General features: G+C 32.8%; 3 protein-coding genes across 3 annotated transcripts; 1 reads left to right on the forward strand and 2 right to left on the reverse strand.

The window, feature by feature from the left end:
* Positions 1–995: 995 nt before the first annotated feature.
* HELRODRAFT_108569 (hypothetical protein) lies at positions 996–7703 on the reverse strand. The gene is made up of 6 exons (XM_009033056.1): positions 7363–7703; positions 6743–6830; positions 3462–3558; positions 3089–3234; positions 1456–2483; positions 996–1064 (listed from the first exon to the last, which is right to left on the reverse strand). Exons 1-4 carry the CDS (start codon positions 7446–7448, stop codon positions 3107–3109), a joined length of 399 nt encoding a protein of 132 aa, XP_009031304.1. The 5' UTR covers positions 7449–7703; the 3' UTR covers positions 996–1064; positions 1456–2483; positions 3089–3106.
* A 1492-nt stretch (positions 7704–9195) lies between these two features.
* On the reverse strand, positions 9196–11617 carry HELRODRAFT_166014 (hypothetical protein; the record flags this gene model as incomplete). Its single annotated transcript, XM_009033057.1, has 6 exons — positions 9196–9284; positions 9363–9471; positions 9835–10012; positions 10154–10257; positions 10516–10633; positions 11508–11617. 6 exons carry the CDS (start codon positions 11615–11617, stop codon positions 9196–9198), a joined length of 708 nt encoding a protein of 235 aa, XP_009031305.1.
* Positions 11618–15954: 4337 nt separating this feature from the next.
* Positions 15955–18767, forward strand: HELRODRAFT_166015 (hypothetical protein; the record flags this gene model as incomplete). Its single annotated transcript, XM_009033058.1, has 4 exons — positions 15955–17304; positions 17577–17930; positions 18182–18382; positions 18540–18767. The coding sequence occupies 4 exons, from the start codon at positions 15955–15957 to the stop codon at positions 18765–18767; spliced, it is 2133 nt and encodes a 710-aa protein (XP_009031306.1).
* Positions 18768–19031: the final 264 nt, after the last annotated feature.

Genomic DNA, 19031 nt, shown 5'->3' on the forward strand with positions numbered 1-19031 from the left:
TATATATATATATATATATATATATATATATATATATATATATATATATATATATATATATATATATATATATATATATATATATATATATATATATATATATATATATATGATAATTCTTTGTTTTATGTGAATACTTAACGATCATTTTACAATCATTAAATTTGTGCGATATGACACTTTTACGTGTCATCATTATCGATGATTCTTCTGTTTCTAAATTTTCTAGGTAGAAGGATTCCAAATGCTCGTTGTTGAATATTTATTATCGGATGTCTTTGTTCTAGGAGTATTGATTTGGCTAGTCGTAAATAATAATGGTTGTTACTGTAATGTAAGATTTCAACATTGATGTCCAAGATTTGTTAGTAATTTTAGTTTTGTGTTTCTTTTTCATGTTATTTTTATAGCGTCAGTTTGTACGTGCATCGTGCGTCTTCTCGATAGCTTTGGTTGTCGTCATATCACTAAACTCAGAATAATGGTGCACACATTCATCAACATTACATTTGAACAAATATTTTAGATGGTTATTATCTATTATCGTTCTGGTCTACAAATGTTGTTTTTCATAACGAGAGATGACGTTCTTTGGTTGAAGTAAAATATTCCTAGTCGATTTCGTTTGTTGCTTGAATGGTTTTTATATGATTCTTTTCCTGATTTTTTTATCCTGTTCTAAAGCAGTTGACATGTTGTTTTTGTAATACAGGATAGGCTAACTATTTTCTGTGAGGGCCGCATTGAAAACTTTTTTACCTTTGGAGGGCCGCATATGTACATTTTTCGACCGTTGACCGGTGGGAGGAATTTGTTAAAATGTTCATTTGTGGCTGACAACTTTTTTTGGTCATTTCATTTTTCTTTTTTTTTCAAAATCCGTGCAAGGATTCGCGGGCCGCATAAAATGTCTTGGCGGGCCGTAGTTTGCCCACCCCTGCTTTAACCCACTACACAATCTGACCATTATATCATAATTCAAAATATTATTTTACAATTTATTTCATAATTTACGTATATATTGATTATATACTCTCGAATTGATATGTTATTTACATAAACAACATATCAATTCGAAAACCGAAGATGGTATAGGAATACAGACAAACGTTTGTCTGTTCTATCATGTTTAAATGTTCTATCATGTTTAAAATAAATAAAAATTTTGGTTTTTGAACTCAAGAAACTTGACAATGATTTAAGTACTTAAGTTAGAAAAATTGAAAAATTAAACAGGAAGCTAACTAAGGCTTTTAATAAATGTTGGTTAAAGAGTGTCAGAAATACAATTATTGCTAACAAACGCTGAACATGCTGTGATTTTTATCAATAATTGCATTTCTGAAGTCTTAATCCAATATTTATTTAAAAACCACGGACAGGAAACAACATCATCGACTGAAATTTAAAATTCGAAATAATAAACAAGATAAGCTAACTAATGCTGAACATGATTTTTAACATTAATGGCATATGTATAAATATATATATATATATATATGTGTGTGTGAAATATTCTATATATGTTCTTGCCATTGAACGCCGTTCAGTTCTGTTAAAAACGATCGATAATAAATACATTTATTTACAAACGTTTTGATATAGCAAAGTTAATAATGACGTCAGATAGCTATAAAAAAAACACAAAACACAGATAAATAATAAATAAATAAAGTAAATAAAAAATAAATTAAATAAAACTCACCGGCGATACCGCTAACTCGGATGATAATATTAGTGATAAAAATAACTAAGAAATATTAATTTCAACATGTGTCTTGCTATCTTCGGTTCAAAAACATAAAAGCTCCTAAGAAATATATAAGAGATAAAAATGTATGTGTATTGAATTAAAACATTTCATCATTCAGGAGCACGATCGCGGAATGAATGTAAGTCTTCCGATTCGAGTGATTCACTGAGGGATTGAGAGAATCAAGAACGTTGCTGGTGCAAACCGTGAGGTAAAAAGATTCGCCGAATAAATTACATTATCTCGTAAATAAAATCAATTTCCTTATGTTCAAGCAGTCTTCATACGTTACGAGAATTGAATCAAAATATAAAAACTTGAAAAATGTTTTGGCAGCTTTTTATAAAATTTGTTTGCAATAGACTAAATGCACCAGCGTTTTGTCGATAAAATTGTTCGGCATTCATAAACGTCAAAAATTGAATAAGTAGTCAACCCCGAAACAATTTATTCACAGCACTTCAGCTTTAGTAGATTATACATAATGAACATCAGAACAAAATAGGACCAAGCATCCGACCAAATATTACGTTACGATTGATCCGTCAGGGCAGACCCAGAGATTTCCACCTTCCATCTTTCTGAACTCTTCACTACAGAGAATCATGTTGCCATGTCGAAAAATGTACCATACTGAGCTATCATAAATGTCATGACGAATGTCAGTGCAAATAAAATATTTATGTATGGTTGCGTTTTTTGCGGCTTGAACATTATTCTTGAGTTCAAAATCTGAAATTAACAGTTAAATAAAAAATAATTACAATCAACACATCAACGTTAAATAATTACAATCATACACGTTATGATATGTTGACTGTATATTAGGCGGTGACTCCACGCCAAGACATATTGGGCGGCGAGATGGTATAATAATTAAGGCGCCTGGCCATGCTGTCGCAGTGATTGGCTTCAAATGCAAGAGACAGCCGCTTCTCATGAAATGTCTCTGAGGCATGCAACCACGCGAATTTGATGGTAATAATAATTTTGTCATGTAGGAAAGCTTTGTAAAGACGAAGCAAGGAATGTTTTTATCAGTAATCCATAACCTCTCGAAGACATGATCAACATATTTAACAACGCAACGATTAAACGTCAACGGGTTCCGAAAGTAAGAGAAAATTTAAAACAAAAGCAACTCATCAACGTTAAATTTTCAAGATTTAATTTAGAAATATTAAACCCTTCAACAAATAACTTAACATTGAAAAAAAAGTTGCTTATTAAAACTCGTGCTAACATAACTAACTAATCGCAAATTAAACGCAAAACATCCTTAAATTATTTTGAATAATTAAACTTCGAACAGAAAAAAAAATGAAAACAATATTTACAAAATTAGTTGAATATTCAAAATAAGCGTTTTCGCTGTCTGGTGTTAGGAAAGAAACTCCTTGATTTGACTCTTCGGAATGCTTCCCTGATGTGCTTCGGTTGGATGGGACCTGAGCCCTGCCATTGTTCCTGGATGTCCAGAGCTACAAATCATGTTGTCTATATCATTCTTTAATGTAATGCACATTTAGTACCAAAATAAATTCTACAGCAAAAACAAAATTTTTTATTAAAAAAAAATTAATTTACAAAAATTTGAATGTGACAGAGCAGAGTGGCAGAGTTTGTGAAAAATATTTTCGTGAAACCAAAAAAAAATTTTTTAAAGCTGTGCCAAAAACGTTCGAAGGTTATCTATATTATAAGAAACCTGTTTCCACTATTTCACCAGCAAAAACTTTGGCAATCCCTGACATGGCGATGACAACATTCTGTGAAACTGACGTTCCAGAAACTGTTTGCATCAACTGCATTGAAAAGTGATTGGAAAAAATATAAAACACATATAATTACAATATGTACAATATACGCTCTTATATTATCGCAATTATCGCTCATCGGTAGCACGTGCGGGTCACATTTTGATTTGCTCCGTATTTTTTCTTAATTTCATAGTTTAAAATCGAGTATTTAGTTTAAATTTAATTTCATTTGATAGAGAAAATTTTGACGAATATTTATATATATTTTTTCTCCGTTTAAAAGTTTAATTTAGTGCTGTTTTTGCTGTTTTTTTCGTTTCGGAACTCACCCGGACAACGAACAACACAACAATCAAATTAATATGGCTTCAAAATGTACGAAAACAAAATGTGTGAAATCAGGAAAAGAAAATTTGCAATGCATTCAATGTTTTCAGTGCGAAAATAGTTTTCACATAAAATGTGTTGGTTTGATGATGAAGCTTTTGAAGTGACAGGTGGTTTCGATAGTTTTAAATGGTTTTGTGATATTTGTCTGAAGAAGTTATGCAACGTTAAAACTGTCTCTAAAATAGTCAGTGACAAAAATGATAATTTATTTATAATTTATTTCAAGAAAGAGTTCATTTATAAACCTGTTGAGTTACCCGCCGTGATAACTTTTGAAGCTGTTGCAATTAAATTGAGAGTAAACAAATCTGATTTTATTTTGTTATCAATTTATAGACCTGGATCGGTTCCTCCTTCACCATCGTTCTTTTCAGAGCTAGCGAATGTTTTAGAAGTTTTATCTCTGTTAAGTGATAAAATCGTTGTTGCGGGAGATTTTAATGTTCATATGGAGAGAAAAGATGATCCAAACACAGTCTCACTGAATGAGGTTTTCGATTGTTTTCAGTTGGTTAACAGGATTAACGAACCAACGCATGAATTAGGTGGTGTTTTGGACTTGATCGTTACTTCTCGCTCTTTTCCTATCTTTAATAGTTTGATTTTTCCCAGTGGAGTGTTATCAGATCATGGATTAATCCAGGTTTGTTTGTCAATCAATCGAGTTATAGGTACGAGAAGTAAAAAAATGGTTCGATCCTGGCGACGCATAAATGAAGAAAATCTCGCATTGTTAATTTCGAAATCCCCGATTGGAGGGCCATGCCAAGATGATAATATAGAAACGCTGGTTGAGATTTTTGTGAATGAACTGAAGAGAATTGCGAACATAATAGCTCCAGAACACGTGGTTGAAAGTCGAGATGATTCGTTGACGCCGTGGTTTGATGGAGATTGTTCAAAGTCCAAGGCATACTGTAGAAAAATGGAATGAAAGTACAGAAAGACTTTAAATCATCACGATAGGAAGGTGTGGAAAAATGCTCTGCGATCAAAAAATATTTTATTCGCCCAGAAAAAAAATTTGTTTTGGAAAAAAATCATTTTTGAAAATAACAAAAATCCTAAAAAATTTGGACTGTGGTAAATAAACTGTTGTGCAAAGAAAAAACTTCAAATTCATCTACCAATTTTGAAGCGAACGATTTTGCTACATTCTTTTATGACAAAATTAAAAATGTACGAGAATTGATGGTGTATGATGAGAAGTTTAATCATTCATCTGGTGTCTGCTGCAGCACTTGTTTTCAGTTTTTCCTGTTTATGACGAAAGCGAAATTGTTGAAGCAGTTTTGAACTCTCCATCTAAAACATGTTCACTGGATTGTGTTCCTTCACACTTTTTCAAAAATATGTAGGATTGTTTTCAAAATATTTGACTGATCTTATAAATTTATGTTTACGTACTGGTGAGTTTCCGCTATGTTAAAGCATGCTACAATTTCTCCTCTTTTGAAAAAGGAAAAATTAGACAATTCTGATCTTAATAATTATAGACCAGTTTCAAATCTGTCGTTCTTGTCAAAATTAATTGAAAGATTAGTTTCTAAGGAGCTTATGAAACACTTAGATAAAAACAATTTGTTACCGGTATATCAGTCAGGCTATTGAAGTCATCATTCTACCGCAACTGCTTTGTTGCATGTGTTATCTAAGTTGCATGAAAATATAAACAACAGTAAACCATTTCTTCTTGGATTCTTAGATATGAGTTCGGCATTTGACTGTGTTGACCATTGCATTCTTCTGAAACGTCTTAATCATAGATTTGGAATAACTGGCTCTGTCGAACAATGGTTTCGGTCGTACTTAACAAACAGAACTCAACAGGTAATCTACAAGAATAAGACCTCTTCGGTTCAAACGATAAGATTTGGTGTTCCACAGGGCTCGGTTCTCGGACCGATCTTGTTTAATTTTTACACCTCTGAAATTATTGAGGCGATCGGATTACATGGTTTGGAGTTTCATGCATTTGCAGATGATATTCAGCTACTCGCCACAGAATCCTATAGCAACTTTCATCTTGCAGTTGATCGTTTTGTTAAATGTTTGGTCGAGATCGAGAAATGGATGGCAAATAATCGTCTTAAGCTCAATCAAAGTAAGACGCAAATTCTTCTGGTTGGAACTTGGCAACAGCTGTCTAGAATTAAAATTAATTCAGTTATCATTGAGGGCTCAAATATAAACTTCATTCCCAAAGCTACAAACTTGGGTGTCATTTTTGATTCTAGACTGGCAATGACTGAACATATCAAGTTTTTATCTGGTACTGCAACCCTACAACTGCGAAAATTTAAAATAATCTGCAAAAGCTTAACCAAAGATGTTATTCAAAGTTTAGTGCATTCGTTTATTCATTCTAGGCTGGATTACTGCAACCAACTTGAAAATGGCTGAGAGAAGTTTTTCAGTATGTGGACCAGCCGTTTGGAATAGTCTACCAAGTCATTTAAGACAGCCCGAACTGACAGAAAAATTGTTCAAGAAATTATTGAAATCATTTTTGTTTTCATTATAATATTTTAAGATTTGGTTTATCGTAGCAATTCAAATGTTTTTTTTTTTTTTTTTTTTAGACAGTGCTTTTGAGAAACATTTTATTTGTAATTAGCGCTACACAAATTTTCAAATAATAATAATAATACACATAAATAAACTATGTGGGAAAATTTTTATAGATTAATTGTCACTTTGATGAAATAATTTTTCATGAGCTCAAACTTTAATTCATTTAAAAAAAAGATGTTCTTAAAAACAAAAAATAAAAATCCAAATCTTAAAAAAATATATCAAGTAAAAATTTCAAAAAATTGAAATGAAAAAATCTAAAAACCCTCCTGATAGAAGCCTTCGGAAATGTTGCCCTGCGGTACATCTCGTAGCGGTTCAGCTGGTCCTCAGAGAAGTTGGAAACTAAAACTCTTCATGGAGAAACATTTCATGTCATTGTGATGCATGAAACATGATATTAATATAATGAGTAAAATATTTTATATCTTTATGATGTGTGGGATATTTAAATAAGGTATTTTCCAATCACTTAGATTATTTAAATATTTATATATTACAACTATACCCCCAGAAATTTGAAAACATGTTTGTTGTATTATTTTTACAAAAAAAAAATAATTTAAAAATTAATATTTTTTTTTTAAATCATTAACATCTTTATAGTTCAAGTTTTTTCTGGTAACTTAGTTTAATTTAACATGAAAGTTCCAGAAAAATGGATCCAAAATAAACTGAAATTAAATATAACTGAAATATCTGAAATTAATATCATCACCATCTACTTAATCATCCTCATCATAATCACGCCCCTAGATTACTCTGAACAGAACAACTCACAGTTTCTCAGTCGTACTGCCGATTTTAGATAAGAAAAAATTCCCCAAGAATGCAACAAGTGGTTTAGATGCATATTCAAAAATTAAGTAAACGAAACAAACTTACTGCATTTTAAGTCTTTCTTCTTCAAGTTTATCTTGTTCAGTTTCAAGATCTTTGTTTTTGTGGAGTTTGTAGTTTGTTGTGTTCATCTCATTTGCAGTTGGTTCAGCGGTGGTGCTTTTAAGCAAATTGTGATTGCTATCATCCTTTTGCACTTGCAATAAATTTGTGCTTTTGTTATTGTTGGTCGAAGTTTGGCTTGTATTCAAATCAACATAATCTAATTGCTTTTGTTTGTTGACATCATAAATAATTTTTGTTCTGCCATCCACAGAGCTATCATCATCGTCCGAATCATCATCCGAATCATCGTCCGAATCATCATCTGAATCATCGTCCGAATCATCATTACTGCTACCTGACTCCTCCTCAGAACTTCCACTGTCCTCATCGGCTAACCGACTGACCACCTCGACTACTGCATTCGCAACTTTATCAACATCTGAAACTTCTTCAAATTTTTCGTTGACTGGTGGTGCCACAAGATCTACATTTGTTATCATGTCTTCCTTATCTACACAAGTTTCATCTTGAAAATCAGGACAATATCTTTTTGGAGAGTTTTCCTTGTGACAGGTTTGATTAGGAGATGTGTCCCTCATATCATCATCACAGTCGTCATCGTAATCGTTATCAGCAAGCGGCCGTTTTCTACAGTTGTTCTTTTCATTGACACCATAAGAAGTCTGTGTTGTGTTAGTTTTAACAATTTCTTCACCGTTGTTTGATGACATTTTGAGTTTATTAGACTATCTATTTTGTCTCTATCCACTAGCTAGTTTTAAATTTTAATTTATATTTATACTCATACAAAATTTATCCAATTTATCCTATGATTAATTTATTAATTATAATTAAGACTCTTAAAAGAAAGAAAATATCTAATGTAGTAGGTCGCACAACGTTGATTAAAAAAATCAATAATAAATTTGGTATTATTTTAATCAGCAAATTATGCTTTATAAAAAAAATTTTTATATACAAAAAAAATTTAAAAGCGTATGATCTACTATCCTAAAATCCAATATTCTAATCCCTAATGTCCTACTAATGATCTCTAATAAGTATTAAACTATTAATTAATTAAAATTAAATAATGTGTAATTGTAATGTTCTTATCTAGGGTAGAGTAGACCTGAAAAGTGAGAAGTCAACAAACGTTCGAAATTTACTAAAAGCCGATTGTTTTACATAAATTTTTCAGATGTTGTAAAACTTCTTGGGTAAGTTGTAAAAATTTCCCACAAAACCTGTAATAATGCAACTTTCGGCTTAAAATGTAAGAACAAATTTTGAACTTAGCAACATGTTTACATTAAGTAAAGACACTAAATAAACAAAGATACAGTGTTAAACGTAATTAAACATAATTATGTATTGATGAATACTAATTATTGGTTAGCTCGCTTTATGCTAATAGAATTGTTCGTTGAGAAGTTTGTTTCGGTGTGAGTTTCTTTTTTGATTTTTTTTCTTTTCTGGATGGTTCTAAAGTTTAATAAATCAGAAAATACTGAATTAAAAATGATCTTTCTAATGTTTCTAACACCATTGATATTCACTTTTTTAAAGTTGGAAATATAGACCTCTTTTCGACATGTCTACTACGAAACAATCTACAGAAAGATCGTAGTCTTCTGTCTCTTCTTTATCTTCTATCAATAATTTCTTCAAAAATTTCTTCTGTAATAATAAATTAACTATTAAACATATATTTATTTGCAATCAAACAAAAGAAATAAGAACTCTCTTATCCTTGCCTGATAATCTAGTTGACATTTTGAAAATAAAAAAAAATATCATTTCAATGATAGAATATCTAAAAATGATTAATTACTATGATATGATATAAATTTCACTGAAACAGCTCTTGAAATCATGCAGTCGAAGGGGGTTTCTTGATTGGGCTGTGGCGATGCATTGGTCTAGAATGAGAATTGAGCCAATTAACTTTTATCACCAAGAAGCTTAATTATATAAATTACTTGTATTCTACAACTGACGGGAATCTGGATTCGATAATTGTGTTGTGGCTAGAGTTGCTGAGAATGGCGCTGTCTTGAGGGGTTGAACACGGACTGGTTTGCTGATCTTACTGATCTGTGGCTTTCTCTTTGTGCATTTCAGCAACATAAATAGGAAAATATTAATCATCCTGTGTGGCGTGTCAGGTTTTTTACTGTGGACATGCCTCGTATTGATGACTCAGATATGACAAAGAGAAGATTTACATTTCCCCGAAAGTATGTCGAGAATCTGCTGTGGATAGCCACTTCGGTGGAGACTCGGATACTATAGGGGGTTTAATCATTTCTCTTGATTGAGGCTAAAAATTCTCTCGAGGTGTGTCGAGAATCTAAATACTCCACCATGGCTAAATACCATGGTGGAGGCTCAAACGCCATTGATGGGGTTTTTTTTTTACATCTGTACGGTTCGCTCGGGATGTGTTGAGAATCTGCTCTGGCTGAATACCATAGTGGAAAATCTAATATCTTCGAGAGGATTTGTGCAGTTTTGCATTTCTCTCAAGGTGCATCGAGAATCTACAGTGTCTAAATACCATGGTGGAGGCTCGTGTGTCGGTAAGAGAGAATCAGAACACTCTATCCTTAATCTTTTCAATTTTGTGTCGAATGCCGTCTGTGGGTAGCTTCCATGGTGAAAAATCAAGCGACATACCAGGAACTTGAATAGTCAAAACGTTTTTGAAGTAGAGTGAATGCACTGGAGTGAGAGTCATTGGTTTGTGGGACTGGCGAACGGCAGGCGGGTTTTCTCTCTTCGTGCTGACGTCAACTTCTGGTGCTTCTGGTCTATGGTGTGGTTATTGAATCTGTTACCCGTCAACTTAAAAAGACTGGAATACTCTGTTACAACCTTACCTCTTAAAATATACTTAAGTCAAAGATTATCATTTATTTTTCTGGATTGATGTTTTGATATATTTTGATCGGATTCTTCCTTTTCGACTGTGATTGATTTTAAAGATGTAATAATAATAACTACATAATTATGAAAAAAATAAATAAAATAAAAATTAAGAAAAATATTAAAATTACTGGCACATTAGTGCGGTGTAGTGTGGGATTTATTAAACGGCCACGTCAACACGACTGTATCGCTCAAACTGGAATAGGACTTTTGATTGCTAACATTCAGAAATGTATTTTGAAGTAGAGTGAATGCACTGGAGTGAGAGTCATTGGTTTGTGGGACTGGCGAACGGCAGGCGGCAACCAGAAGCATTTGATGCCAAATTCCAAACAATGTGCTGCAATAAGATTGTTTAACAAAAAAGGTTCATGGTTATAATAATCGTAAAATATGTTTATAGTCAAATAAATTTACATTCAAATTTATTAATTATAAAGTTTAAATGTAAAGTTTAGAATAAAAATAGAATGTGTAAATATATTTTATTGTTTTTCAACTGCTTCTAATTTAAATTAACTAAAAGAAGTTTTCAATATGAATATCAATAAAAAACGCGTAAAATTATTTGAAGGAAGAGTTTAGAGTTATTTTTATTGTACATTGAAAATTTTCTGTAGAAGATTTTGAAAAATTCTTTGTTTTCCAAATAATTTTTATACGTGTTTCAAACATTTTCGTCACTTCAACAATTCCTATGAGAAAAAATGAGAAGCGATTATAACTACAGCCAGGCATTTCTTTGACCTGGAAGTTTTATAATCTCACTTGATGGTGTTGATGATTTTTTGAAATTTATCACAAAAATTATAATAAATATTTGTTTACATATATTGTTTCTGTTGATTTGAATATGTAGACACTGTTACATGACGTGCTTTTGAAACGCACTGACGCTCCTTTGTGCAATTGTTTTTAAAGAATTCTGTAATAAATATAAATTATACAATAACATGGAATAAATAAATTAATAAAACAATTTTTAGTGTTGGAAATATTATTTGCTGACTAATAATTCAGCATTCATCAGCCAAATGTTAAAACGTTGTCTTGTTTTTTAATCGTATAATATTATCATGCATGAACACGACCACACCAGACATCCTAGTTGCAGTCTCCTCATCCAACCGGTTACGTACCCATCCGCAGATTCTGCACGATGATTTCACTCTCCTGGCTCCATTCAACATCTCTCCATGTGCAATATCACATACCTCTCTCCTCTGCTCTCAATCTCTCTTTCTGCCTCGGCAACAAACACACACTGACTCGTGCAGTTCCACTCCGACTTGCCGATTATAAAATCCTGTGCTGCGATAATCATCACGCATCTTGCACGACATCGCCGGCTACTCCTTCACTTGCTTCTTCCATCGTTCACCTACATATGAACAGATTCGAGTAACGTTCGTCGTCGTTGTTACATTAGCGTTTCATGTTTTGTGTATTTGTGTTTTATGTAATTTTGGAGAAATTTTGAAATGGATCATGTTCTGGAGAAGTCTGTGAATGAAAGAAGAGTGATTGAATGCAACGGCAAACAAGTAAGAAAAAAATTATTTTTCAAGATAATAAACTTGTTTTTAATTAAATGGCTTTGTAATGTTTTGTATAAAATTTTACATTAAGGATGTTTCACGATATTAACACAAGCTAAAACATTCTGATTATTTGATACCAGAATTAATGCAGCACAAACCTTAATTGCATATAAAAAATGACTACACGCACAAACACATACACATACATACATATATGTGTATATAAAAGTGTGTGCGTGTTTTTATGTGTGCGTGCGTGCGTGTGTATGCCCATGGAAAAATGTTGAAAAAGACTGCATTTAAAAGGCGTTATTATGTTTTTGAATGACGTAGGTACGTTTGAGATTGTCTGCTTGCTCGAAAACTCATTATTCCATTTCAACTTAATATAATCTTTGAGAGTAATCGATTAATAAGACATTAATATCTAGGAATAGAACTGCGATATATATTAATTTAAATTAATGAATTTAAAAAATATTACGAATTAAAAAGTAACTAAATTCTACTATTTCATTCATTAGGTCATTTGCGATTAATTAATTAATCTAATATTTTCGAACCTGTATGTTTTAAATTTTGTTGGATTTCTTTTTACACTAATTATATATATATATATATATATATATATATATATATATACAGAGATACTACGTTATTTCGATGAAATAGTAGTGTATGTGTGTGTTAATTGAATGTTTAAATTAAATTAAATCAAAGATTTTTTTTCAAAGTATATACTTCTTCAGTTTCTATATACGTGAGAAAAAAAGGCACGTAATAACAATGGCGTTTAGTTACACACATATAATATATTTATTTATACCTTTACATATATATATATATATTTATATATATATATATACTAAATATGTATACATATATATAAAGTTATAAGAATTTGATATATATATATTGAGATTATATTTATATATATATATATATATATATCCCTTTACATATATGTATGTTTTTAGCTCTTTTTTTATGTATGTATACATATATATATTTATTTATATATTTATATATGTATTTATATATATATATATATATATATACATCTATATATATATTTATACGAGTGTATAGGATGATGTATGCCTTTGAGCCCATGCGGATCGATCGATATGTTGCAGCCTGGATGAAATGGTGATGCAGGAGGTGAGGGGAGGATGGAGGAGAGATGATGAAAAAATATGGGAGAGAGGAAATGTTTGAGAAATATTTTGTTTAATTAAAATAATTATTTTGTATGCAACAAAAGCACATTTCCCGATTGATTGTTATTGCGTTACGTATCTTGATATTCAGTGTTTGTTAGTTCGTATTTATTTATTTTACGTTCAAAGTTTTAAATCGAAACAAACTGATTAGACACCTGTGAGTATGGGATCATTTTAATTCACCTGAAACTTGAAATGATATAGGTATATATATATATATATATAAACACAATTACACACACATATAAAAAGGGAAAGAAAATGAGAGAGAAAGGTAGATAAACAAATACATAGATTAAATCTGTTGCAAAGTTTTTTAATCTTAAAGTTAATCAAAGCAAATAAAAATATCAATCCGATTGTGTCCCATCCAGTAAATATTATTACGAAATAATAATAAATAATTTGTTCGAAACAAATATGTCGGCCATTTTAAGACGATATCAGCACCTCTTTTTCTAACTAGTTTTTCTCTCTTTCTCTCTTCCTCTTTTTTCGTTATATATATATATATATATATATATATATATATATATATATATATATATATATAAACCAAAATTTTTATTTATTTTAAGCCTGTTGGAACATTTAAGCATGACAGAACAAAAAGCCTTTTTCAGTATTCCTATACCGTCTTCGGTATTCGAAGTGATATGTTGTGTATGTGGCCAAATGCTCAAGTATATATGTGTACTGTGTTTCTACACACACACACACACACACACACACACACACACACACACACACACACACACACGCACACGCTAATTTTGCAAAGATGAATGAGTATTTATTATTAAACATTAATCAAACAAATACCTATCTAACGTAACATTGTAAGTTGAAATCCTTTTAGCCACATTGGCAGACCATTCCAACCAACAAGACCAGTGACAACAAATGTTTTGTGATCCAATCTGCCGATCTGTAGCTGGTACAAAAAGGAAGTTCATATCATTCGCCGATTATAAGTGCGAGCCAGTTGAGTCCCATACTACGGGATATATATGGTAGTGTATGGTAGATGTGTGGTAGATGTGTGGTACAGTGTGGCAATAGTATGGTAAATGCGTGGCTATATATAGTAAATGTATAGTGAATGAACGGCAGATGACAGCACTGCAGGTTTTTTTTTAACGAAGATGAATTTCAAAAGCATAACGTGTGGAGGATAAAAATGAAAAACAAAATTATTGGATGTGGTTGCATTTTCAAACATTCTTCTACGAACAATTATTTTTTCAGTATGAAAATGAGCTCGTCTGCGCATGCTAACCTATATGGGTGAGGTGAGTACGTGCTTGCATGTACAGATTATATGCGTACATATTATATTAACATACGCACGTGTGGGTGCACATTTTTAAATGCGCAGATGCGTCGGTAAGTAAAGGTTTGGGAAGACTTGAATAGTTGCCTATCAGCATCTGCTTCGAAGCTTGTACGGCACAATCCAAAAATTTTCAAGAAATTTTTGAAAGAAGGTTGATGACAAACTCTGACAGTCCAGCCATTCCATGCAGGAGCTTCTGGGGTTGAAACTTCAATTGACGAGGATAAGTTGTAGACGTTTGGCGTTATTGAATGAATGGTGATGTGCATCGTTGACCAGTGTACGAATGAAGATGTTTAAATTAAATGGAGAAAAATAAAGTAGCTGAGTTACGTCAAGTAGCATATATTTGAAAATAACACATGTGTACATTAAAGGTCGGCACATAGAAGCCATGTAATTGAATGGAGACTTGATTAGAAGGAAAAGTGCTTACATTCAGAACAACTTATGATCTGAAAACTTTTAAAAAAAAGTTGCTACAAGTTAGGAACGTAAGCCAAAAAAAGATAAGTAGCTTACAATGTAGCAGTAACCAAGACATGGAAGATGAAGACATCCAGCCAGAGCAGAGGTGATATCAATTGAAAGAAAGTGGGCAATGTATACTTTGTTTTTTTAGAATACTTTTAAATTCTTCAAATTTCAAATTAATATTTATTATTTAAAATATTAAAAAAGTAAAAAATTTTTTCACCACAAATTAATTAATTAGATGATAACAAATCACCAATACTGCCTAACATAAAAGGTTATACTATTATTACTTACAAATGTTAAACGATTATAAAATAACAAACCACTAATTAAAAAGTAAAAATAAAATATCCGACCCGTTTCAATTTTATATTGAATATACAAAATGGCGACGAGATGAGCGTAACAGTGGTGTGCACCAAATATAGGAGGGCAACAGTAATGTTGCTGCTCTAAATTTTGTAAGTAATGTAATTAACATAATTTATATAATAATGGTGAATATTATAATGATAATAAAAATTATTATCATTAGAAATTTTGACGATCCCAAGTGTGGATATTTTGATGGAAAATTGTAAAACAGGCACTGATGAAATAATATTTACTTGACATAACAGGAAATTTGTCGTTGGAGAAATTTAACATGGGCCAATTTTGGATCTAGATGAACTTCCTAGCGTTATTATTGATAGATTTTCAATAAATAAAATATCAAATTGAAATAATTTAAAAACACGCACGAACATTCAAACGCTTTTTCAAAATTTAACAACCTGCTGCAAGCAAATGAAGAATGAATAAGAAACCACCGACATCCTCACATCGAAAAATGTCAAAATCATCATCACCTTCAACACCATCATCATCGTTGGCATCATCTCTACCATCATCATCATTGGCATTGCCTGTAGCATCAACATCGACTAACGTTTCATCTCAACCTGAGTCATCATCCCAAGCAGCAGCATCACTGGCTTCATCGTTAGTTGTGTCAGTCTCGACAACATCCTCCTCTTCCGCTTCGTCACTACTGTCTTCTTCTTCTTCATTATTATCATTAGCCGTTATTCCATCTTGCCTGATGTCGACATCACCACCATCATCATTAGCATCATTGAACTTGAAAACCTCAACCTCAACCACAGTGGCGACAATCTCAGCAGCACAGTTAACATCAGCAACATCGACGTCATCCTCACTAAATTTGCTGCTTTCTTTGGCGTCGTCATCCTTGTCAACTTACACGCCACCACCATCAGCAACGTCATCATCAACGTCACCACTGTTATCAGTAGATAGGAAGTCACACGCTAACTTTTCCTCAACCTCCCTTCTCATATCTCTGGCGTCATCATTTTCTTCATCATCATCTGCTGTTCTGCTATCCAGCATTGCTAACAATTACGAGTCTCTCAACAACAACAACACTTCCAACTTCAGTGCTACAACTAACAACGATAAATCGGATCACATTAATAACAACAACACCAACATTAACAAGAACAACGGGAATAGCAGCGACAGCTCAGAGATCACAGGGAACAATGACATTAATGTCCTCTGCAGCGACAGGCAGGAACACAACATCAACTGCATCGCTATCTCAACCAACAGCTGCAAGAACGAAGTGCATAAAACTATTGTGAACGACGCAACTACAAACGTCAACAACAGCAGCAGCAGCGGTTGCACAACTGTTCCTCCTGTTTCGTCTAGCGTAACGATTTTGAATGTTGTAGACGCATTCAACGACAACAACAAAAACATCATTCTAAATAACGCTAAAAATGATATTATTAACTCAACAACTAAAGGCAACATTAAAATCAAAACTAGCAACATCAACACAAACATCAACAACATTTGCAGCAACAACAACATCAACAGTATCAACAGCATTGCCAACGCAAACATTAATTTCAATGTCCAAAAGACTTTTTCTAATGCACAGTCGAACCTGTTGCTGACTTCACTACTGTTGTCTTCCACGCCACCATCATCTTCATCACTGATGTTCTCTTCTTCATCGTCGTCGTCACCATCACTTCTCCCTGCTTCACTGCCTACCTCGCTGTCGCTATCAACAGCCATGCATATCGTCGACTGCACGAAAATGCCAACTGCAATCAATTTGTCTTTGCCCAAGTCGAATGAGGCTAAGACAAATAATTCTGTTGATCAAAACTTGCCACAACAGCAGCAGCAGCAACAACAACAAATAAGCAACTTAATCAGTCAACATCAGAAACAACAACTTCTTGCGCAACAAAAACAGTTTCTGCAACAGCAAATGAATCAGCAACAACAACAGCTTCAACATTTACAAACTCAACAGCAACAACAACAACAAACGCAACAGCAAATGCAACAACAATCTACGCCCAAACAACCTCAAAAACGCAAACGCACTGCACCTACGCGATATCCAACGGTAATAATTTTTTAACTTACGGTACGATTGAAAACTATTCACATGCATGCAAGGGTGGATAGTCAACGATTATAAAACATTTTTTTTAATAAATAATTCTTATATTAAAAAGTTTTCTAGCATTTTTAACTTTTTATCAATTATCAATTTCATTTAAAAAAAACCAAAAAATTTTATTATAAAATTTATAAAGTAATATTTATTAAAATTAGAAAAATGAATGACTCCGATTAATCAACATACACAAAATTTTGTAAATGTTGCGCACCTAGGATGACAAAATCTTGGTCGTTACAAGCGATTCGAACCAGCAACAACCACAACATCAGTTGCAACATCAACAACTGCAAATGTTTTTACAGCAACACAAGTTGGCAGCACATCTGTCGGCACTCCCCGCCACGACATCCGCCGCTCCACCACCCACCACTCCAACTGCCCTCAACGTCTCTGTGACCCCACTGCCAGCGACGCAACTGTCGCCGTCGACATCGTCGCCATCGTCGTCCTCGCCCATGGACACATCCACGTCAACTGCCAACTCTATAAACGACGATGATGAGGATAACGATGACGAACAGGATCGAGGTATCAATTATGACCCGGACAGATTGAAAGCTTTCAATGTAAGCATCGTTTTTAAAAAAATTTTTTAAATATTTTCATCTAAAGTTATATTTTCATTTTTTACAGTAACTTTATTTTTTATTGGTTAGCTCAAACACTATTTTAAATGACTGCATAATTTTAAAAATTGGAAATACTTTGCAAACAAAACAAAAAAACTAATAAGCAGCTTTCACTAGTGACAAATTGAATGACCATGACATTGAAAATTATCGTAAAAAGTTTGAAATCACGACATGGAATTTGGCAGATGTTTGTGAGGTTGTTCGTCGATGAAAACCTGGACAGAGTGGCTCCAATCTCGAAGCAACCGAAGGAGAAGATCCAGGCGATCATCGAAGCCTGCGACCGGCAGTTTCCTGAATTCAAAAGTAGATCGAGAAAAAGAATCAGAACGTATTTGAAATCTTGCAGGAGAATGAAAAAATCAAAATCTGTTGATGATAGTAATGTAAGATGTTGTTGGACGTTCGTTTTGTTGTTATTGTTTTTGTTGCTGCCACGTTAGCATAATTTTGTTGATCATTAACAGGTCATTTAATTTAAATGATTATTTGTAAAAGTTAGACCAAAAAATCATTGAGTTAATTGTGACAATCACACGCCAGGGCAAGCTTTCAACATCACCAACTTCTCTTACGCCTTCAACATCATCCTCTTCGTCGTCGTCATCATCTCTGCCTCATCTGACATCACCCGCTGCTGAAGCCATCCTCGCTCTGGCCTGCGACAACGAGAGCCACAACGCCAAGAGGATGCGCATGGGATTGGAGCCACTGACTGCAAGATCATTACTTTTTCACTATTATTTTAGCATTTTTTGTAAGATGAGATAGTTCAAACAGCTAAAAGATTAACATTTCTCATTTATTTATCTCTAGAAATGTGCAAAGACAATATTTTGTCTTTACGAACTAAACTCCAAAATGATCATTTGTGATGTATGGGCTGAGCACACGCCCAAATAGAATTTGCATAGCAGCTCTTTATAAGAATCTTAGAGGCGTTAGATATTTTTATAAGTGACATGAGATGCACGTTAAAATATAAATACTATAAATAAATAAGTTGTTCAGCGTTGGGGACATGCAAATTATGAT

This window comes from Helobdella robusta (assembly GCF_000326865.2).
Source record: "Helobdella robusta unplaced genomic scaffold HELROscaffold_9, whole genome shotgun sequence".
In the NCBI taxonomy this organism is placed as follows: Eukaryota; Metazoa; Annelida; class Clitellata; order Rhynchobdellida; family Glossiphoniidae; genus Helobdella; species Helobdella robusta.

Bases quoted from the DNA above. Each gene is read 5' to 3' on its own strand.
- HELRODRAFT_108569 (XM_009033056.1), bottom strand. From the start codon at position 7,448: ATGAACACAACAAACTACAAACTCCACAAAAACAAAGATCTTGAAACT. The intron at 3,559-6,742 runs GTTTTTAGATTT...TTTTCAATGCAG, and splicing joins CGAAGGCTTCTATCAGGAGG to TTGATGCAAACAGTTTCTGG. The intron at 3,235-3,461 runs GTTTCTTATAAT...CATGATTTGTAG, and splicing joins TGGTGAAATAGTGGAAACAG to CTCTGGACATCCAGGAACAA.